This window comes from Amborella trichopoda, chromosome 8 (genome assembly GCF_054954075.1).
Source record: "Amborella trichopoda isolate Santa Cruz 75 chromosome 8, AtrichopodaSantaCruz75HAP2 v2.0, whole genome shotgun sequence".
NCBI lineage: Eukaryota > Viridiplantae > Streptophyta > Magnoliopsida > Amborellales > Amborellaceae > Amborella > Amborella trichopoda.
Window position 1 is genome coordinate 4,826,155 of NC_142343.1, and position 23,570 is coordinate 4,849,724.

At 34.9% G+C, this 23,570-nt stretch overlaps 1 protein-coding gene across 12 annotated transcripts; it reads right to left on the reverse strand.

Annotated features, from left to right (window-relative positions):
* Positions 1 to 2,111: 2,111 nt before the first annotated feature.
* DFB (DHFS-FPGS homolog B) lies at positions 2,112 to 19,843 on the reverse strand. 12 transcript variants are annotated; one of them, XM_088873434.1, is made up of 16 exons: positions 19,450 to 19,843; positions 17,897 to 18,033; positions 15,748 to 15,813; positions 14,243 to 14,352; positions 9,103 to 9,163; positions 7,320 to 7,403; positions 6,880 to 6,936; positions 6,287 to 6,347; positions 5,387 to 5,433; positions 5,199 to 5,276; positions 4,881 to 5,045; positions 4,193 to 4,537; positions 3,774 to 3,852; positions 3,506 to 3,661; positions 2,519 to 2,664; positions 2,112 to 2,386 (listed from the first exon to the last, which is right to left on the reverse strand). In XM_088873434.1, the coding sequence occupies exons 1-16, from the start codon at positions 19,457 to 19,459 to the stop codon at positions 2,327 to 2,329; spliced, it is 1,662 nt and encodes a 553-aa protein (XP_088729560.1). In that variant the 5' UTR covers positions 19,460 to 19,843; the 3' UTR covers positions 2,112 to 2,326. The 12 variants fall into 12 exon arrangements, with proteins under 12 accessions (XP_088729560.1, XP_088729565.1, XP_088729567.1 ...); XM_088873439.1 differs by having other exon boundaries at positions 15,748 to 15,841; positions 19,450 to 19,741; XM_088873441.1 differs by having other exon boundaries at positions 15,748 to 15,841; positions 19,412 to 19,495.
* Positions 19,844 to 23,570: the final 3,727 nt, after the last annotated feature.

The following is a 23,570-nucleotide window of genomic DNA, read 5'->3' on the forward strand; positions in this document are numbered from 1 at the left end:
AAAAAGAACATGGCCACCATATAGTGTAGGTGGAGAGAAAATAAAGATTATCTTTCCTTATTATAACAAACTTTTAGCCCATTTAATTCTCTTTCATCTCTCTTCTGATAACCTATAAACCCAATTTAATTTTCATAATTCTCTGTTCTCTCTCCATATTTACAAAAATACATTATTATTTGTTTTTGGTAACGCCACCCCAACCAAACCTGAACCTTCTTTGTTGTAGAATTTCCTAATCTTTTTTTTTTTTAACAGTAGGCTTTCCCAATCTCCATCCAAGGCTCCGTGTATATATTTCTTGCACACCATATGGCATCCATTTGCGTTATTTTATATATTATAGATGGTCTTGGGGGCTTTAAAACTAGGAAAGAAAAAAATTGAAACTTGATTAGCACTTCAAAAAAAAAAAAGTAAATAAACTTATTCTTATTCATGCTAAAAATAATTTCCAATTATAACATTTATTGAATACAAATATCTAAAACAAAATAATATTTTTGAAAATTGGGAAAATAAATTAATGAGGAATAAACTTGCTGAGGATGCATTCAGCCATTTCCACACTTTGCTTTTTCCCATCAATTATTAAAACACGGAAAATAAGTAAAAATATAAATCAAACATCATAAAAAGAAAAAGTGAAAGAAATTTATTATGTCTAATTTATTTAACACATAACCTATTTCCAAGTATTTCAACTCATCATGTCTATTTTGATGGACTTTGTAAATCAAAAGATACTGCTAAAGTGGTAAATAAATTCCCTAAGACGCATTTTGATAAATTTCTGAAAAAAAAATCATTTAATAACATAGTTTTACATGCCTATTAGAGAGAAAAAGAGCACAAATGACCGAGAGAGAGAGCAAATGCCCATGAGTCAGAGAGGGAACACGACGATGAAAGAGAGGAAGACATCTTTTATTTATCTGACAATTACGTCATCCCTTCTGTGGAAAATCAGGGGATGAGATATTCTTGATTTCCCTTTTTTTTTTTTGTCAAATTCAGAAATTAAGTTATTGTTCTAATATTACAAAATAGATGATCCAGACAATAAGTTATTGCTCTACCAAATCTCTCTCTTAGAGCTCTTTGATAATATTCTTTAGATGGTCTTTTATTTTGCAGAACCATTGTTACTTTATTTTTTTGCCATTTAAATCTCTTTCTGATTGATTTCCTTAAGTCTTCACTAATTATTTATAATATATTTTGAAATTTCTATCATAATTTTAAATTTTTTAAAATAAAATATGGTGTTCTTACAATTTTGAAGCCTTTTATGTTTATATATTCTAAATGTTTAATGATATTCAATTATATTTATAAATATCTTATCTATTGTTAAGACCTTTTACAAACAATTAATTTTGTTCCATTAAATTTTCAGCCTTTAAAAATAGTACGCAAGCAACTTTTAGATTTCTTATATTGAAAAATATCAAATGCTTAATAAAAAAAACAAAATAATTGTTAATGGAAGACACCTAAAAACACTCATGAGTAACTTCTACAGTATTTCACTTATGATACAGCACCGTCTAAAGTCCATGTGACGATCACATTTATCCAATAATGTTTAAATTTTTCTTTCTTTCTTTTTCTACAAATCAGATTAACCTCAAATTTTATGAGTTTGCACGTCTCAGTGAGATGCATCAAAATAAAACATAAAAAATGCAAACAATAAAAATGAGCAAATTACCCCTATGAATATTATACGGGTACTTTTGTTATTTTATTTTTTCACAATTATTTTTTGATATTTTATTTTTGTGCGAGATGATTAAATGTACAAACCCCAAATTTCAAATAAAACATAGTCGTAGAAAAACTATTAAAATTTAATTCACACGCATATAAATCCACTGGTACCAAAAGTCAACAATCCTCCCCAGTAAAAAAACATGGATTGCATTGTGACCTACCCTTCTCTCCCAAGCGCGTTAAGATAAAGTCATTAACAAGTTTCTTACTGTCTTGTTATTGTTGCATTGAGGCCCCGGCTATTTTTAATTTTGTACTCTGGCCATTAAAACCTTTCTCTGCCATTTATACCCACCAAACCTCTCCCTATCCCTAAAATCTAGATAAAGATTTACTAATCTCAAAAAGCAGACAATTTTCTCTAAATTTCTAAGCTCAAATGCAGACAATAATGATCGTTAGAAGGTCAAAATCTATCCAATTACCAGTCCTTCCCTTTTGGAAATAATTGACTTCAACAACAATTTCCCAAATAAAGGCTAAACAGAGTTTAAACTAAAAATTTACTCTTCTTGAACATCATGTTCTTCAAAATCTTAAGACGAGAGCTTCACTTCTTAATTAATCTCAAGACGTCACCGACAAGATGTAAAGATCCGGTAACAAGAACCTGGTGGAGTTTCACAACCAAAATGGGTATTTTGCATGAGGAAGGATATGAAACTACCCACAATTCTTCAATAGAGTGATCAAATCATATCCCTGAGATCTGTCAAATTAAAAGAAGGAAAAGAATCATTACCTGAAAGCGAACAGAGGGATTTTGCCGAGCACTATCTCTTAACCATTTGATTGCTTGGGGAAGAGAAGGAAATACATCACTTAAATGACAATCCTTATTGTCTTCCATTTTCCAATTAGAATCCTTGTTTTTGCCTCCATTGGTTCCTGTTAAAAAGTATGAGTTTGGTTATACATCAATATTGGGATGCAAAATATGCCATGGATGGCTCAGATTATCTAGTTATGTGACTCTTCTAATCTGCACCATCCTTTTCAAATTGAACCATCTTTTGAATCGAAAAATGCGAGAAAGTCATCGGTTAATATTGTGCAAGTGATTATCACAAAGGCAGATTAGAAGAACAGCAATCCTATAATTTATGGAAATAAAAGAAACACCAATGAAATTATGCAAAATTGACAGAACCCTATGCTTGATTCTCATTTCCAGAAAACTTGAACACAAACATTTTAAATTGATTAGATACCAACATAAACCGAACATTTTAAATTGATTAAATACCAAGTATCTAAGCGCATGCCACATGATGGCAGAACAAGCTAAAAACCTAAATAAGGCAAGGTGATAGCAAAAATGCAAAATTATGAAATGTTTTCTTTTCTATGGAGTTTGAAGGAGCAACAAAGTGATGACTCATTGGATTTAAATTTTTAAAAGTTCATCGGAATTGTAAGACATTTTTCCTGTTTCTTTAGAGAATTGGTACTCTTATTATTCTTATATTTATGAATTAGCTGCACAATTTGAGAAGTAAAATCTTGAGGAACACATGCTTTTTTGAGATATGGTCGTTGTCACATTTCCTAGAGCATATCTATTAGTTTGAGAGAAAGAAAGGCGGGTAGGTTTGGTTTCCTATGTTCCACTTGGCATTTGGAGAACTCGATGTCATCCTATCCAATTTTGTCAAGGAAAAATTTCTAGGGAGAGCATAATTGCTGTTGACATTATCCAAAATATAAACCAATATGAAAGAGATGAGACCCTTGGCCTCCCTGATAAGGCTATCCCATGCTCTTTGGAGCGTCAGTTGCCATGAGAGATCAACATCAGGGGGGTCATTTGAAGGCAATGCATGCGAGCTGACTTTGTTAAAGGCCGACTGATTTGGCACAAAGAGGGCTTTATGGAAATGAACACCTGCAAATAACCAATGAAACATAGACATTCATCTATCCCATTCACTAAAGGTACAACCATATTTATAGAGATATAATTTGTGAAAAATAAGATCCATCCTAATAGAGATTACCACTAAGAGCACAGGTGTTGATGAGAGGGGGAAGAAGAAGCTGAGGGTCTCTCACTGACATGCAGTTGAACAACAAGAACTGCAAGAATTTGTTAACATATTATAATAGAGCCAGCCTATGAACCTGTCAAAGATGGCGAACAATTTTGTGGAAACTTGCTTGATTGTGCAATATAAAAAGTGTAGGAACACTATACTCCAATATATTTTGGAATAACTGTCCCTTGGTACCCAGCATTGGGCTCGTATCGTGCTCCTGAGGGGTCCCTGCCCCCCCCCCACTAAAACTATACTGTCCATCATTTGAATGGATGGCGATGACACAGTGGACTATGGCTTCTTCCATAACCTTTGGACTATAGTATGTTCCCAAATTGGCAAGTGTTTGTCAATGACCAAAAAAGCATTAAAATTCCAACCTGCGCAGAGGTTTCTCCAGAAAAATCTGGTACTTTCCACTCGTATTTGGCACTCTCTGAGAACCCACGTACAGTTATGTGCTTTCCATTAAATTTTTCATCCTCAACCTTTCCATGAAACTGAACACCTTCTTTTATAACACGGCAGAACCATCTGGCACAAACCTCAATGCTCTCAGGACTATGAGCTCCATCTAGGAAGAAGATCAGCTCCCCCGGTTTAGAATTGGTTTCTCTCATATCAGAGTCTTTTTTTGTAATTAAATGTTGATCAGGGACAATTTGTGCTCGCCCTTGCATATGGGCTCTTGCAAGCCCTTCAACGAACTGCTTTGGTAGAGAACTCTGTGTAAAATGTGCAAATCAAAATCATGATAATTTCAATGACAAAGATGTGGGTAAAGTGATTAAAATGAACCAAGATATAATAATAGTCCACTGAGGTCAACAACATCCAATGTAACGATAGTTATGGAGAGATGAAAGAGAAAGTGGGACCCTCCACAACAAATCAACTGAACTAAGATACAATCATAGCTCACCAATAGCAAGTACCACTCTTGCTCCATTACCATTTATCATTTCATTGGATGGCGATGACCAGTGGACTATGGTTTTCTATAAACCATTAATTTATAATATGCATTCCAAAGATGTAAGCAGGTCACGTTGTAAAGATTGAGCTTACAGACTGATCCACATGAAAGCCTTCAATTTGTCCAGTCCTTTCAAGCCAACTACGACATAAAGCAATGGCTAAGCCTGCATTTATATATTGATGGTCACCACTAAGCCCAAGATGTAAACCACCCAACATGTCAACATCCAAAGGCAATGCTATTTGAAGGGATATCTGAAGCAAAAAAAAAAGGAAGAAGAAGAAAATAAATGTTTAATACTCATGAGTATAAGTTCAAATCCTTTCATCAGTGCACTAAGGAAAAAATGAACCAAAATAATGCTATAGTGCAACTTCGACAAGATATTCTACAGCGCAGTTTATTACCCCTAATTCAGAAGCATTTTTCTCAAGAACGCACATTGCTTCATCAGGTTGACGAACAGTAAAAGCTGGAACTCCATGCTGCATCCAAAGATACAAACATAAGAGAATGCCAGAACATGATCCCTTCAACAGAAAGAGCCATACAGAATCCCTTGTTTATATCAATTTTGTCGCCCGCAAATAAATACCTTGAAAATACCAGCTTTCTCCCCTGCAATTTGGCCAAGGGTATTTCCTGTTCATGTTGTCATACAATGAGTAAAAATACACATTTCTCATATATCACAAACACCTTCAAACCCTAAAGCTGTGTATGTGGATAGATCTTTCTATTCCATACATCTGACAACTTTTTTCTTTTCACTAACCAAAATAATTGGTTCAATGGAACATTAGTAAGGAGATATCAGTGCATTTTAGTGAATTCGAAAATATCTATAACTAAAAAGTTTCAACTTAAGCATTTCTGTCTGCTTTCTCTTGGTTCTTCCTCATGATATCATTTCCATGATATCCATGACAGCCTGAGTCATAAACTGTGACAGCCTGAATGAAGGGTAGAGGATTCACTCACTAAAGCAAGATGGTTTCCCAAATGAGAGATGGAAACATATCTACAAGTGATATCAAGGGATCAGCCAATTGAATTTTGATTATTGCTAGTGGTCAAAAGAGTAGTAGGAAGGCAATGTGGATGCTAAAATGTGACCAAAGGAACATGAAGAATGTAAAACCTGATCCTATTACAAGAAAAAAGGAAAAAGGAAAAAAAAAAAAACACTGTGCTGCTTACAACTGATAATTTGCCAAGAACGAATTTTATTACAGAATATTATTCACCGAAAACTGATTGCTCTACAAAATTATCAAAACCACAGGAAAGGAAAATAAAGAATGCAAAAGCCTCATCTTATTACAAGAAAAGCAGAACATGCAGTGCCACTTACCACTTATAATTCACTAAGTAGAACTAATCTTATTACAGAATCTTATTAACCTAAAACTGATTCTGCAAAAATTATCAAAACCAACAGCTTGTCTGCATGAGCTATTTGAAGACAAAAACATACAAAAGATAAAGCACTAACCAAGGATCTCGACATGGTCAAATCCTAAGGAAGAAATCCCACACACCACAGGTGATTGCACCTGAAAAAGTGAAATCCTAATTCAAGATTGCCTCATCAACTACATCCTTGTAAAATTCTTGAATATCAACTTGGTAAAATGGCCATATATTAACCAAGTGAAACTCATAATAGCAGTTGATATACAGGATAAAAGATCTTTGATAATATCTAAAAAATGACGTGCCCCCTTCCATATTAACTTCATTTGTTCATGTGATGCTGATTTGATTCTTAATCACTATAAGTATATGAAGTGCAGCATAAGAAATGCAATAAAATAATTGGCAGTATTGTGTAGTGCATGCTTATAATGCACTGTTTTCTGGATAGATTAAGGAGATATTCATAAATCACCTAAATACATAATTATGGTGCACTTTCTATGGTAGAAGCAGATATTGCATGTCATTCATGCAATATTGCAGGGTCATACATGCAATATTTTTTCCCTTCTACTTCTGTTATTGTTTAAAAAAGCTAATTCCAGACTAATAAAAATGCTGATTATCCATTCAGTCAAATAATTTCCGAATAAATAAATAAATGCATACCACATTTGTTGCATCAAACTTTCCCCCTAAACCAACCTCCAGGATTGCAACATCGACCTGTAAGAAATAAACTAATAAGTAAAAAGATTGATCAGGTACAATTCCATGTCTATAATCAAAAGAAGGTTTTAACTATTTAAATTACATGAAATAACTCAAAAATTCAACATAACTAAGAGCAATACGCAACAGAAATCCTATCGAACATGAATTTTTTAGTGAGAACCCTAACAAGAAATGTTTCCAATAAACCCAGCCCCTAGACTTTACTTGAAATATATATAGGTCACATATATTCAGAAACATTGGAGCAAGGCCACAAAAACATATTCCATACAGAACTCCAATAAAGCCTTCATGAAACTAACAAAAGGATAAGCATGTTAGAATTAAAGAAATAAACTGCTGATTATAAAAAAGAAAAAAACTGAGTCATCTACCTGCTCAGCTGTAAAGATCTTAAAGGCCAGCAAAGCAAGAAATCGAAAGTAAGTAGGCATTGGCACATCCTCATCAGTTTTCTCCTACAAGAAAACAATGAAACCATTCACTGGGAAAGAAAAAAAAAACTAGACCTTCACTGCAATACCCTATAAAATTGCCAAAATGTCAAAGAAATGAACCTGACAAAAGAATATGGGTTCCAAGAAAAGATATATCTGAGATCTATCAAGCTTATTCATGAATTTATCAAAGCATACAATTTTGCATCTCTGGACAATTCAGTTACACAAAGAAGGACATTTATGTTCCTTGCATACTCAGCAGTCCAAGTATTAGAAAACATGCAACACATATTGATGGTTAAGGCGCTCTGATGTTAAAAGAGGAAGATAACTAAGTTGCAGTGTTGCACAAGCAAGTGGGTGAAAAGAGAGTAGTACAGCTAGCATCAGGGGCACACTAATCATTTCCATGCAACAATGATCTGAGAGAAAATGTAAGTTTCCTGAAGAATGGAGAGAAAAGTGCAAATAAAGTATAATGACATTCAACACTTTTGCATTCGCAAAATGGATTTGCATTTACTGGATAATACAAGTTAGGATGATCATTGATAAACTTTGTCCATACCAGGTTTTCTATAATTACATATTGTAGTGGTTAGATATTTATCCACAAGAACTGTCTAATATGCAAAGGTTGAAATGTCGAGGACATGCATGATCACGGAATATGACACCGCCAATGAGATAATCTTGAAAAGATTGGAAACCAAAAAATTGATCTATTTATAACATTAACGAAACACGGCATGGATTAGTCTTAAAGTGAAAAACATTTACTTATCACATACAAGTACACTGCATACATATGCAAAAACATGCCGAAACGCAAGGGCATGCAACCACACATATTGGACCCACACTGGCTGACACAATCTTCACATGTGTGAGTCAAGTGTTGTTTCCTCTGTTTATGCTTCTATAAAAGATATAAGTAACCATTTGATTTTTCTAAAAAGGTAATCGAGTGAAAGAAAATAAAGAGATCAACAAACATATAATTAACTGCAGATTTGCGCTCTTCATATTGGCATCAACGGTATGCAGATGCAATGCCCCATTGGTACATGCCAAGGCTCAAAGAATCTGGCCTATCAATCAGTCAATCACTGATAAATAAGCAAAAGCTCCAGCGTGCTCGTCTCAGACAAAACTTGAATATATAGTACTTTGACAAACAGATTAAAGCCCCTGCTGATGCACCATATTACAAATATCACTATAACTTATTAACCACTCTAACATCTCGAACTTGCTGTGGTTCAGAGGTTTAACATCATATATTATTCACCAGAAAACGTTGATAAAGTAGTACTAAGAATAAGTCATGTGGTCCACCCGATCTCACACGTACAATGACCCAAATAAGCAAAGTAGGATGTGGTGCTGTCCATAGCAAAACACTGTAATTTCTAACCACTCGTTCTTTATGTTTTTTAATAGAGCAGTTGTATGAAGACAACCTTTAAGTATAATACGTTGGATTTGGTCATTCAACCATTTATTTCCAAAATGAATGTTTGTAACTTTGTCAAAGTAAATCTTCACAATATGGATGAAGTCAGTATTCATCTAGGAGAAGCATATACACTGAAGAACCAAAAAAAGAAAATAAAGGAATGCAGAAACTGGAAACATCAATAGATTAACATGTGAAGAGTATATTGCACATGTGCTTATTTGAACTTTACAAGTGAATGTTTGTGTAATCATGTACCTTCAAACGATTCCAGCACCACCAGAAGTATGCCAAAAACTTTTCCTCCGATATTTCCATTCTACAGCCACAGAGCAGAAAATCCAAGAATTATGGACCCCAGATCTACTAAGAATGAAGAAGAAACATTATGATAGTAGACCTTTTCTTTTTTATGGCTTAATAAATGAACGTGGAAAGAGAATTGCAGCAAAATAATCAAGTTATTATTTCTTTATATGTGATTGTAAAAAATAAAATCAAAATCAGATAAATTAGAAACATTAGGTTTAGAGAGACCAAACACCAGGTTTAAAGAGACCACAGAAGAAAGTATATCAAACCTGTGGCATGACTGACATAAAAAATTACAGATAGCACCAAATCTGATCATCCATAAAAGGATATGACTTGTAGAGTTTGAGTTCATAGAGCAAGAGTTAATTGAGTTCCAAGCAGAAGACATCTTAACTTAAACTCTCTCTAAGGAACGATAGAAGATTGCAATGAACAACCTGGAAAACATGAATTGAATTAAAGCTGCACATTTATGACAACGAATCCAGTGCCTTCTAATTTAGTGTACTTGATGTTATGGTATGCCCATGAGCCATGCACTGTGTACATGAATGTACATGCTAACATGTTTCTGCATATAGCATACACATAAACAAGCACAAATAGTATGCATCTAGATACTTATTTGCAGACACATGCATATATAATGTATGCATCTCTCTCGACATATAAGAGGTTAGTTCCTTGTTCTGCTACGCCCCTTTGGATCACTAGCTCATCTTTTAGTAGAAACATTAATGATGCCATGTATGATGCATTTGTGGTTTAACAGGGAGATGCCCCTTAAATGGATGATATCTACTTCTATTTTGCAAGGTTGAGAGTGTACCATTGACGGGATCCAAAGTCCATTAAATTTTTCACGAGCTTTGTGACACACCCCTAGCCATCGGATTTCAATTTGACTGATGCAGGTGAACATGAACTTCGTGTACCAAAATTAAAAGGTCTTATACTGTACAATCCCTGAATTTATTGCATGTACGATATATCCTTTGAGGCCGACAGATAAAGCCATCTGGAAGAGAACTCAGATATTCCAACTTTAATCCCTATAACTAAAGAAAGGGATTAATCATATGCATTTTAAATGCAATGCGTTGCGGCGTATTTGACGTTTTGGCCATCCATGGAACCCCTTCTTCCCCATTGTTTCTCCTTCAACAGGTTTTCTCTGTCCTTGTCCGTTCTCTTTAAAAACGGCATCCATTCCTCACTTTCACGTCTGCAAATCTTTACAAGACTTTCCATTTTCATTATCCACCAAACTGCACAAGCAGAACGACAGAGAACGAACGAGATAGAGGAGAGGAGATAGGAAAAAAGCAGTGAGAGAAGAGAGACTGAGGATTGGGGGAAAAAAGAGGGATTGAGAAGAGTGAGGTTGGAGAAAGAAGAGTTGAGGAAAATCGTCTCCTGTCAAAATTCAGGCTATCAAAAAAAATCAAGAAGAAAAATCTCCATTTCATTGGGGTTCTGCCATGCAAAAAGAAAATATAACCATCATATCGACCAAAGGATAGATCAAAGAAACGAAAAAAATCCATTTCATTTCCACCTTGAGCACACCTAACACCCTCTTCAACTCCTTTATTAACATCTTCTTTAAAACTGTAGAAAAAAAATTCATCAAAACCACAATCTCTATATAAGCCTCAACATCTCCGCACTCTTCAATCTCCACCAATGATACAACTTCTTTTAAGGCAAATTTCTAATAGAAAACCCACTTTCTTCCCACCAAAGCCCTCTTATGAATCCTCATCAAAATGCTAGAACCGTCCTTTTGTTAAGTTTTTACAGTTTTCATTGTCAACCTATTCCCAAAAAATTTGACAGCACCTCCCTTTATCTAGGGTAAGTGTTAGAAGAAAATTACCAGAACACTACTAGTACCAGTCAAATTCCTATAGGAATTACAATAGGTTTCGGAGGTTATATCTGGCAATAAAAACGCTCCTAGTACCAATAGAATTCCCGTAGGAATTGAATAAGGTTTCAAAAGTTTTACATAGTGACAACGGATGTCCAAGATCTAAAGGCACGAGAGGAGCTCACTTTCTTCGAAGTGTTAATCGCCCCCTACCTGGTACAATTTCGGGATGCAATAGAGTCCCTAGTGAACACAACCCCAAGATATAGCCATATCAAAATTTTCATGAGTTTTCGAGTTGCACTCTCAAAATACTCGCACAAAACCACAATTATAAAATCTTCCAATCAATATCGCTTCTGTAACACTTCGATTGGCAACAACACTAATAAACTAAAATCAAAGACTTTTCTGCACAATTGGAATCACATGAACCTCCCTCTTTCATTATAAACATTGAGTTTGGACATGCCTTCTGAGGCGTACCCCATTCCTACAAAGACATCATTCTTCGACAAGATAAATTTGTCGGACTCAAAGACAAGTTTGACAGCACCTCCCTTTATCCAGGGTAAGTGTAGAAAAAAATTACCAGAACACTCCTAGTACCAGTCGAATTCCCATAGGAATTAGAATACGTTTCAGAGGTTATATCTCCCAATAAAAACGCTCCCAGTACCAATCGAATTCCCGTAGGAATTGGATTACGTTTCGGAAGTTTTACATAATGACAACGGATGTCCAAGATCTAAAGGCACGAGAGGAGCTCGCTTTCTTCGAAGTGTTAATTGCCCCCTACCTGATACAATTCCCGGATGCAATAGAGTCCCTGATGAACACACCCCCGAGATATAGCCAGATTTTCATGAGTTTTTGAGTTGCACTCTCAAAATACTTGCATAAAACCACAATTATAAACTCTTCCGATCAGTATCGATTGGCAACAACACTAATAAACTAAAATCAAAGACCTTTCTGCACAATTGGAATCACAGGAACCTCCCTCTTTCATTATGAACATTGAGTTTGGACATGCCTTCGGAGGCATACCCCATTCCTACAAAGACATCATTCTTCGACAAGATAAATTTGTCGGGCTCAAAGACTAGTTTGAAACCCCTCCTGTTCAAAAAGTATGCAGACACCAAATTTCTCCAGACTTCAAGGAGATGATACGCATCCAGAAAGGTGAGGACTTTACCGGACGTGAATTTTAGTTCAACCGTCTCATTACCAAGTACCTTAGAGGAGGAAGAATTGCCCACATGCAGGACAGTGTCCTCCCACACCATTTTATAAGTCCTAAACATGTTTTTGTTATAACAAACATGTCCAGTGACCTCATAATCCACCCACCATTCTGTAGTGCCCCCTATTGAATTGACTTCAGAGATCATGGCAACAAATCTTTCTTCAGCCATATTGGCTTGAGCCAGTTGTCTCTTTCGAATTCTGCAAAATTTCTCGATGTGGCCGGTTTTGCAGCAGAAAAAGCATACCAAGGGTTTCTAACCCTTATCCTAAGTTGTCTTTGCCTTTAAAACTTTTGAGTCATTCTTTTCTTCAATCTTGATACCTCTTTCAGTCCATGGCTTATTCTTTCTCAGACCTTCAACTGTGTGAGCTCTGGCGACCATCCGAGAGTTATACTCTTTAACATCTCAGAGTCTAGTCTCTTCAATAGGGTCATCAATTGTTCGAAGCTGATGTCTTTTGACTTATGCATCAGTGTGTTTCTGTATTCTTTCCAAGAGGGTGGCAATTTGTCAATTGCCCCGACATGAAAAGATTCATCAAGTTTGATACTAGTTCATTGGCTAGGATCTGAAAATCATGGATTTGAGCCAATATCGATTTTTCTTCTATGATTTTAGAATTTAAGTATTGCTAATGAGATTATTCTTTCTTCTTGCATCTTCTTCTCTATATTGACTTCTAGAGCGTCCCATCGCTTCTTTGCAGTTGGCATTCCTGAGTAAAGATCAAACAAAAGATCACTTCGAGCATTCAGGATATGCCCTTTTACAAATATAATCATTTTTGTCCCATTTTTTAATTTCTTTGGCAATCTGATTAGTGGTGGTTTGATCATCGATAGATTCAAATGCAGCATGGGGACGTGGCTTCTTTAGTACATAGTCCATTTTTAAACTCCTCAACAAAAATAGGATCTTAGATTGCCATCTTCTAAAATTAATTCGATCAAAACGGTGCAGCCTTACAAAATCGTGGGTCATTTCTTTCAGCGAGTTGCTAGTAACTATCTCATGGTATCAGTCTGACTTAACTAATCAACACTTCGAAATTGTAAAAACTTAGCACATGTGACCTCACCAGCTTCACATCACCAGATTCTGGTAATCTGAATCTTAAAATGATCCTGGTCACCTTTTCCTACAATGTGCTCAAGATTTTTAAGCAATTAAGGAGGAATTTTTTGTTTTTCGACATTATTTCCAGAAGGTTGGGGCTTTATTTAAAGCCAGAGGGCCTCTGGTTGGTGAAATTCTAAGTTTGTGAGATGGGTCAAGTAAGAAGCCATGGTCATGGCTAAGATGTTATCTCTGGTGAGGTTGTTGTTGTGGTATGTGGGTTAGATACTAGTGCATTTTGGACCCTGGTGCTTTTGGGTGGAGGGCTAGGGAGGTGGGGGAGCTAAAGGTGTGAAAGGAGAGAGCATGAGAGAGAGAGAGAGAAGGAGAGAGTATAAGCGGGGAAGGAGAAAAGAAAATATAATAGAAGCCGGGAGTTGGGGTGCTATAGGGCATGAGAGACAGAGAGAGAGAGTATAAATAGAGCAAGGAAGAGGGAAGACGACTCTTGTGGGGAAGAGAACATTGGAGATAATGGATCGAAAAGTGGGGTGACGTTAGTGAGAGAAAGGGTAAATGCATCTTCTATAGGAAATCTTGAAATAACTCTAATACACATGATCATTCCCCCTAAAGAAATGGTTGATCAAAATTAACAACCACAAAAAAATATACATAGATAAAATGATCAGCACTAAGTTGTTGCAATTACTTATTTTCATGCAATTGAAAGTTCATTGATATTACTGGCAAGTAATTCTAATATTAATTAATGTAGACAGTAAGTTTCTACTTTATGCAATAATAGGAGAACTCATAAGACATATGAAACTCAATCTTTAGTGCATATATGTATTTTCCAACAAAATAGAAACTTCATGATTCATTTATGACTTACCCATCAACTCGAAACCTTTCCCGGATGTCAATTAAATGAGGAGATGTAAAAAGTCCTGTGTGGAATCCAGAGGTCCTTAAGATAGACTCTACAAATGTGCATGTGGATCCCTGCAAAACGTAAAACAATTTAAAAGTTTAGTCACAACCAGTATATTAAAAATCACCAGGCCGGCTCAGAACTGCTTGAGTCTGCTCGGAACAGGTCGGGGACCAATCTGAGTTCCCCCCTCCTCCTCTCCCCCCCCCCCCCCCCCAGCCAGGGGCACCTGATATCAGGCAAGTCTTTTATTTAACCTTTTTTAGCCACCAACTACCACTCTGTTGGTTTCTCCCTCCTTTTGCCTCTGCTTTTTCTTAACAAGTATCTAATTTGTTCTTCAAGCTCTTTGGGATCCAAATCCCTATAGACAAAATCAAAAGTTGAAAGAGGTCGGTTGTGCAAGCATTGAAAGAGCTCAGCATCAAAATGGAAGAATGTTTGTTTTTTAAATGAAAAACGAGCCATCTGATTTCACGTAGATCAAATTTGATTTCACGTTATAATCTGCTTTTTATATTTTTTGAAAAGGGGGTTTTGTTATTAATCTGTATTTTAAATTCAGAAAAGCCCAATTTCGAAACCCCCTTTTAATATGTTTTTTATTTTGAGAACAAATTCAAAACACCATTTTTAAAATCTTTTTAAACCAGATTGAAAAATGATTCAATCTAGGAAAAAAATCCATATTACAATCGTGTATTTTTGTTTACTTTATCATATTTTTCTGGTTCAAACAAACTTTTTTCCTTCATTTATTTTATTTTATTTTTACATTTTCTTTTAACTTTGCTGGCTCCTCGAGTCCCCTGATCCGGCTAACCGAGTCAGCCTATACAGCTTAGAACTCGCAGGGGTAACAGTTCCGAACACCAAGCCAGTCTTCTAAACACTGGTTACATTGCAAGAGAAAACAGGTCAAAGCTTGGTGTAGCAACAACCAGAACTCCACTTAACAGAAAGGTAAGACTCGTATACCCAGCAAAAAATTGAGTACCTCTAAGTGCAATAATAACCCATGTATGGTAGTTGAATAGAATAAAGTGCCATGGAACACGTTCAGATCAGTTCATGTCTGGGGCTAGTTGCTTTTATATTCAGTTTCATAAGGTTGACAAGTTGCACTTACATAGAAATATGCTAAAATGGCTTCAACTCTGTATAGTATGAGTCCCATTGAAAAGATGAATTCACCATTCTCAATCTAAACCTTTCAATAGAAATCATGTACTCAAGACTTCAGAGAAGGCAATTCTTATACGGCGCACATAGCTCCACGTTGGAAAGATTAAAACTTTACCCATGAACCCACTGGAGCAACTCACAAGTCTCAAGTTGAAAAACATCTTAAATACTCTTTTTCTACCAACAAGTTTTAAGATAAGTCTACCAAATCAAGTACAATAGAAATCATGTGCATTAACAGCAGTTGTTTTGTGAAAAAAAATTTGACAGCAAAAAGATACCTTTCCTTTGGTGCCAGCTACATGGATTATCTTCAGCTGGGAAATGGGCTCTTCCAAATCTAGCATCTGCAATACTCACATATTCAACAATTGCCTGCTGGCACAAACAAATGCAGATGACATACAAATGACTCGTGGATAACGAGAACCACCATCCATCCCAGAAGATATTTCAATTTGAATAAAATTCATAAACTGTAAGCTCTAATTTTCAAATGAAATAATTGAACTCAGCAGGCCAATTATTAGACTCACCACAATAACATCCTATCCATTTGACTACCTTTTAAGAATCTATATGTTTAAGCAGAATAACAAAAATGATGAATCAGAACCTTGGGTATATAACCACCATAAGGAAATAAAAAAATTAAGCATCTGCCTCTATCTGTTTGTTATCCACCACAACATCTATGCTCTTCCCCACACAAACTAACGACACAAGAAAAAAGTGACCCTCCTTCATCAAGCCCACGGCTCATCATAGACCATTAGGATCAGTTCACAATACCATTCAAAACTTCTAGAAAACTAAATATTTTTACGTTTAATGAGTCATTTTCTAGTCTCACCACTCAATTGCTAAAGTAAGCTAGGTCAAGTGCATGTTCCCCAGATGCTACAAATGACATGAACTTGATCAATTGTTGACACAAGAAAAGAGAGTCAGGAAGTTAATTCAGCACCAAAATGCAGGAAGAAACAATCCATTAATTCAAAACTTTATAAGAATTTGATAATCATATGTTTAATGAACGTCTGAACTAGATATATGTGCAATTTACATGTAAACATGGACCAAAAATACACTTCAGGTACATATAGATGAGATAGTCCTCGACTGAGTACACCTCATGCACAATACAACCAATCTAAAGATGGACAGGTAAAAAATACCATTATATGACTTGTTTCAACTGCATTTTTTAAAGATACTTATGATCTATGGCTATGATTTTAGTTTTCAAAAGAAAAGTCCAACATGGGGTTGTAGGTGAGTTAATTGCAGTATACAACCAAAATGTAAAGGCAACAATGCTTACCTGATCCAAAACTTACATCCATGGTCAAGAAACTTGGAGAAAAAACGCAAATGATCAATCAACATTGCACTCTAGGATATAAACATTTCTTGAGAAAAACCCCCACCCAATATATTATAAGGTTTTGAAACTGAACTGTTGCATTCATAATCCCCCCAAAAAAAAATTACCTATATGCATGCATGCATGATGTAGGCAATTTGTAAGCGTCCTTTTAATTTTCAGTCAATTCAATAAATTTTCGTTTCTTCTTTTTACAGTTTGTGTGTAAATCAATGCATGCATACATAAAATGTGTGTACTGTTAGATATATTACATCTACACTGTTGGCCAAAATAACCTTCATATATTAATGGAAGAGACTTCACCGACTTCACTGGACTAATACAAGGACAATTTGATGTATGCCAAAAACCAACATATAGATGCAACTAGTGTTTTACAACTCCGGCGAGTCAACTAGGACTCGCCTGAGTAACTTGGGCTCTGCAGGTTTCCTTGGCCGAGTCCCCCCCAAACTCAGGGGTACGTAATTAATATAACTTTTAACTAATATGATTTTTTTTGAGAGAATAACTTTTAATTAATATGATTAGAACTAATTTTTATTTAATCTTCAATTGAATCAATTATAAATGACTTATATTTAATTTTCTTTATAATCAGGGCTTTATATTTTTTAATGACTTTCTACTGATTTTTCTATATTTTCTCATTTTTCCTAGAAAATATATTTAAAGGGTTTTCTTTTTTCTTTTTTGCATTTTGAAAAAAAATTCTTATCTGTTTATATACAATTTCTATTGTTCATCGTTTTCTTGTTCTCATGAATTCAACATATTTTTAATTTTTCCTTTTTTTTAACCTTTTTAGGTGATTTTCGAGCTTGATGCAGACTCAAGCAAGTGGACTGGGTGGACTGGGACTCAACCGAGTAGCTCGGCCAGACCAGGGCCCTACTTCTGCAGCTGAGCTGATTTGAAAAACATTAGATGCAAGAAAGGACTAAATTAACCGGATATGCAGCATGCAAGTATGATCCATTATTTTAACATTCCACTGAAAAACCACATATCCATTTTTTAATATAATAATGAAAATCTACCTTGATATACTGAAACATCAAATCAAATTGATCGCCCATATTCTTCCCATCTGCGCGAACACGGCGAGTAATTAATGATGAGATGGTACTCAGAGCCTCTTCATATTGAGAATTGGGCTGAGTTGCTCCATGATCACCTGTAAAATGTGTGCAAAAATAAAAATACATTTATTTGCAAAATTGACATGCTTACATTGAGTGTTGATTGTGTGAATTAATTGAATTATCCTCATTATTTTAATCAATGAAAATCACGATAAACAACAACATTCAATGAGAAATATGGGACTGTACTTCTAAAGTGAATCGGTACAACTATCTTCCTCAGCGTATTTGGCAATATTACTGCAATTCATTTGTGTCTGTTGCTTCTAGAACACTACTTATGGAGAAAACACCAGAAAATGCTGGCTATTTGGTGATAGCTGGAGGGAAAAAGAAACCTAATTTTCCGCATTCTATAATAGTAGAAGGAAGCATATCCCTAGAAGTCCGGACCAGCCCATACATGGTGATTCCTTTTAGTTATGTAACTTATTGTTTGTGTATATTGTCAAAATGGAATTAAGTATAATCTCCAATCAAAAAACTACCCCTTTATCCATTGCCGAAATTATTTAACCAACAGAAAAGACCAAAACTATATTTATAATCAGGAATGAAATTCCAAACAAGCAGCAATAGATAAGAAAAATCCATGGACAGCAGAAATACGTAAAATTATACATAAATTTATTGGTTATCTAATTACAACAAACAGCATTTCTCAGTTCATGAGGCCTTACAATCACTGTAAATCACTAGTAGTAAAAATGGAAAAGATGGATATGAAGGATAAAAATGAATTCCAAACAAATAAATTACATATGGAATTGTAAGGCACTAAAAACACCTATAATATAATTGGATAACAAAAGAAAATGAAAATAAAACCATTAGAATTCCAAAAAAAAAAATTGAAACAAAACTTAAAGCAATCCAAAAAACTATCAAATATGCATTGCACCTTCCATGCACAAAAAAGAGAAGTAAAAGTATATAATGATACCATTTATCTTTGGGACAAGGTAGTCACAATTAATCTTTACTGTTCGATGTGAAATTAGATGGCTGCATTTATTTCGTTACCAAGGTCAAACTTCAAAAGAAATTTCCTCAAACTTTACGACACACCCAAGCTATCCGATTTCAAATAGGCTTCAAACTTTATGACACACCCAAGCTATCACATTTCAAATTGGATAGTTGCAAGTAACTTTGACAACCTTGGATCAAAGGTAAATGATCTCATTCTATATAATCCCAAAAAAAAACCTACACGAGGACGAATCATAGTGGGCAAGCGTACGAAACATGCAGTTTTCAAATAAAAAAATTAATCAATAATTAACAATAACAACAAAATAACAAAAGTAACAATTAGAAGGAAATTAAAAAAAAATAGCAACAAAAAGCTTCAAGGGATCCTTATACTAAATTATGAGCACCAAAAGTACAGGTAAGGTAAGGAACTACCCAAGTAAAAGGCGAGTGTATGAGCTTGAGGGTTTTACCTGCACTCATTTTGCTGTAAAAAAGTTGCAGGCGAAGAGAGGGCAAACAGAGTTACGATTCCCGTCCTTCGATATAATGGGTGCGCAGTCTGAAATGTCCTTGCATATTAAAATCGGTGGACGGGTACTGCGTATTCCTGCGAGGAGCACACTGTACGCTTAAATGGCTACCAAGCTGTGGATGTGAAATTAAGGAACCTTGTTCCTCTTCTCTACAGGAAAAGGTGTCAGCTTTGTACTAATTAAAGTGGGGCCATCTCAAAACTACATCGAAAGATTAAGTTTTAGGAATTTGTGATGGCATAAAAATCTATTGACAAATCTTATTGCCAAATCTAATTAGGGTGCGGTTTGTATAGAGCCAAGGCTCTAAACAATCAAAGTAAAGTGCACCTTCAAAATAGCTGAGAAAAAAAAATATATTAATTTTGACTCGTTATGTGTTGAAAATATGATGCAGTTTGTATAGAGCCGAGGCTCTAAACAATCAAAGTAGAGTACACCTTCAAATAGTATCGAGAAATATGGTTTCAATATTGAAAATTTTTGTGATATTCTTAAAAGATATTTTTATTTCTAATTATAAAATTTAAAGCTTAAAAAATAATGTAGATCGAGCAGATCTATGAAAACTTGAAAATCTTGAAAATTGACGGTTAAAAAATGCGTTACAAAATGTACTATTTCCAAAGCTTGAAATCCATTTTTTTCTCATGTCCATGCATTTTAATGTCGAGATTATCAATTTGAAGATATTTGGGCATCAAAACAACCTCTTCTAATGAGATTTTTGAGGTAGGCTCTAATTTGATTGTTTAGAGCCTCGCTTCTATATAAACTTTTTCCTTGAAAAAATACTTAATAAAAAGATCCTTAATAAATTTAAGCATACTGAGAGTAAGCCAAGCCAGTCTCCATCCCTATAGATCTTCATATTAAGTTAAAGAAAAATAATGAGATATGCATATATCAACTTGAATATGTTAAGGTAATTGGTAGTTTGATATATGTAATGAGTAGCACGAGCCCTGACATTACATATGCAGTTGACAAACTTAGTAGATATACAAGTTGTCCAAGTAAAGAGCATTGGGATGGTATATCTCGAATATTAAGATACTTGAAAGGAACTATCAATTATGGCATAAAATATGTGAGTTATCTTGGAGTGTTGGAAGGGTTTAGTGATGCTAATTAGAATAATGAAATCCCAGATTTATTATCAACATCCGAATGGATATTTACATTAGCGGGTGGTACAATATCATGGGGTCAAATAAACAAACGTGTATTTCACATATTACTTTGGAGTTTGAAATTATTGCTTTATATTCTGCCAGTAAAGAGACCGATTGGTAAACAATTTGTTATATGACATTTCTCTAGGGCTAAAACCAATACCTGCAATAATAATATATTATAATAATCAAGTTACTATTGTGAGAACTTATAATAATGTATATAATGGAAAATCTACACATATTACGAGAAGACATAACTCCATTAAAATATTAATTGGGGATAGAGTGATTAGTATAGAATATGTAAGATTAAACGAAATTTTGGATGATCCTTTGACTTAAGCCCTTACAAGGGATGACATTAGTAATATGTCAAAATGAATGGGGCTAGAGTATATTGAATAATCATCTACAGTAGGAACCAAATTTAATCTTTTGTAACCTCAAAATTTTAAGTTCAATGTGGTAAAAACAAACTATACAAATAGTTAGTTTGGTCACTATAGGACAAAATATAAAAAGCACTCATTCTAAAAAAATCCATACATTGGATAAGTCTAGTGATGACATGTATGTTAGTAGGATGAGTATTGCTCTTAATGTTATTTATGAACTATATATAAGTCAGAGTGTTGTATATACATGGGCGCTCTTGATAGATACACCTATATAAGTGTGAAAGTGAAGCCGCTTCCTATGAGACAGACTCATCTCTAGAGCACTTATGTAATTGGGATATAAGCACAAGACTCAAAACGTGCTGACAACTAAAAAGACACCAGAGTTTAATATTGTTTGTGAGTTATACTACCAGTCTATTAGATAAACAACCTGGTTCAAAGCTATACGCTACCACGGTACTTGATGGACTTTGTAGTGTATACTCTAAGTGAAAGTTCAAATCGAAAGATACTTTCATGATATGCAAATAATATGTTTCATATGCTTTGTTTTGTTATTTTAAAATAGTGGATGACATTATTAGTATTTTTAGTTTGAAAAATGCTTAAGAGTATTTCAAAACAACCACTTTGGTTTTATTGTTATTTCTTAAAATGCTTTGTAGAGAGGGAAAGATGTGGGTTTGAGTCCCACATTGAAGAGGAGAGATTTTGTTGAGATATATTTAAGAGCATGCATTATCATACAATATACTCTTAGTACAAATGAGAGATAATGTACATGTGCAGAGCACACAAAGCGTGTGCGAGGGTGAGGGCACTTGATGACGCACTTTGCACTCATGACTCGTTATCTTTTTATGAGATCGATTGGTAAGGGGATCCAACGATCATCTAGCCGTGCATCGACGTCCCTCGCCCAAGTATGTGTGGGGGTAGGGCTCGTGGCTTGTTATCTTTTTGTGAGCCCGATTCATAGGGGGATTCGATGGGCATCTAGTTGTTCGCATCAGCACCCCTCACCCCAGCACGTGTGTGGGTCGCTCGTGGTTCATTATCTTTTTGTTAGCTCGATTCGTAGGGCGATCCAACGATCATCTAACTGTTAATGCGAGTGGGATATCCAATGTTCATCTGGCCATTAATGAGATAGAGGCTTGTAACAACATCCATCAAATGCATGTAACTTGTAGCTGCTGGGTTGCATGTAACCCTCAAGTGCATGTAACTTTGTAGCTATTGGGATGCATTAGATGTTCGATGGTGCATGTAACCACCACAACACTAAATGGGTAGCCTCTTGGTGCTCTATAACAAAAGCATTCCTACCCATTCGAGGAAGAGACTTATAACAAATTTTAAGCCTCTCAACAACACATCAATCTCTGCAATTCCAGTAATCAAACCAGTGAGCTAACTCTCTCTCTACTCGATTTTATCTCTTTCCCTCTCTAAACTATCAAGACTTTAGTGTCTTACGTGTGGGTTCCAACCTCGGGTGTATAAAACTTAGGAACATTATAAAAGACCTCTCTATTTTTATGTATCTCGAGGACGAATTGCCATTCTTATGCACATCAAATACCCTATCGAAAGGAGGCAAATATCGTATTGAGATAGCTCTCCAGCGTGCTTGAAAACAAGAAGAGTTCGAGCTTTCTTTTTTGCAAACAGTACTATTTTCTGTCTATATTTCACCCAAACAAACTCCAACACTAATTTGATTGTTTAGAGCCTCGGCTCCATATAAACTTTTTTCATCTAATTATGAAATTTAAAGTTTGTAACGTTCAAATAGATCTATGAACACTTGAAAATATTGAAAATTGACTGTCCATATATTTTGTTAGAAGATGAACTATTTTTAATCCCCCTTCTTTTTTTAATATTTAAAACATAGCGATCCTCGATTTGCTCTTATCCCCTATAGAATCATACTTTCATATTTTATAGTGAACAAAATGGTTTATCTGAAATATGCATTGTTCTTTAACATGTAATAATTAGGACCTTTCATTATCTATTTCTTGCCTCTAGAACGTCTTAAGTTTCTTCACGTTTTGCTATTTGCCTTTTGCTTAGCATTATTGTTTAACAGAAGGATGAATTTTTAGGAGTTCTCTAATCAGTATCTAGCTAAGAAAAATAGTTCCTTTAAAATCTACCAACATGGAAAGCAAGTACTTATTGAAGATATTTATTCACATCTATGTCGCATCCTCTCTGTCACATCCTTTCTTTTACTCTTACAACGAAACCATGTGCGGGCCGTCGCAATTGATCTTTAACGATTAGCTATAAAATCGAAAAAGTTTAAATCAAAAATAAATTTTTTTGAACTTAATGATACCATTAAATTTCACATTATAAATTATATAGGGGTGCAGATGATAGATGATATACGGATGCATCCGTAGCAATAGAAGCAAGATACAACTTCAAATTTTATCATGGTATATTATGGTATATAATTTTGATG

Excerpts from the sequence above, each read along its gene's own strand:
- DFB (XM_088873434.1), bottom strand. Across the intron at positions 9,164-14,242 it reads GAAAGGTTTCGAGTTGATGG|AATGGAAATATCGGAGGAAA; the intron begins GTAAGTCATAAA and ends CTGTGGCTGTAG. Across the intron at positions 6,937-7,319 it reads AGATCTTTACAGCTGAGCAG|GTCGATGTTGCAATCCTGGA; the intron begins GTAGATGACTCA and ends TATTTCTTACAG.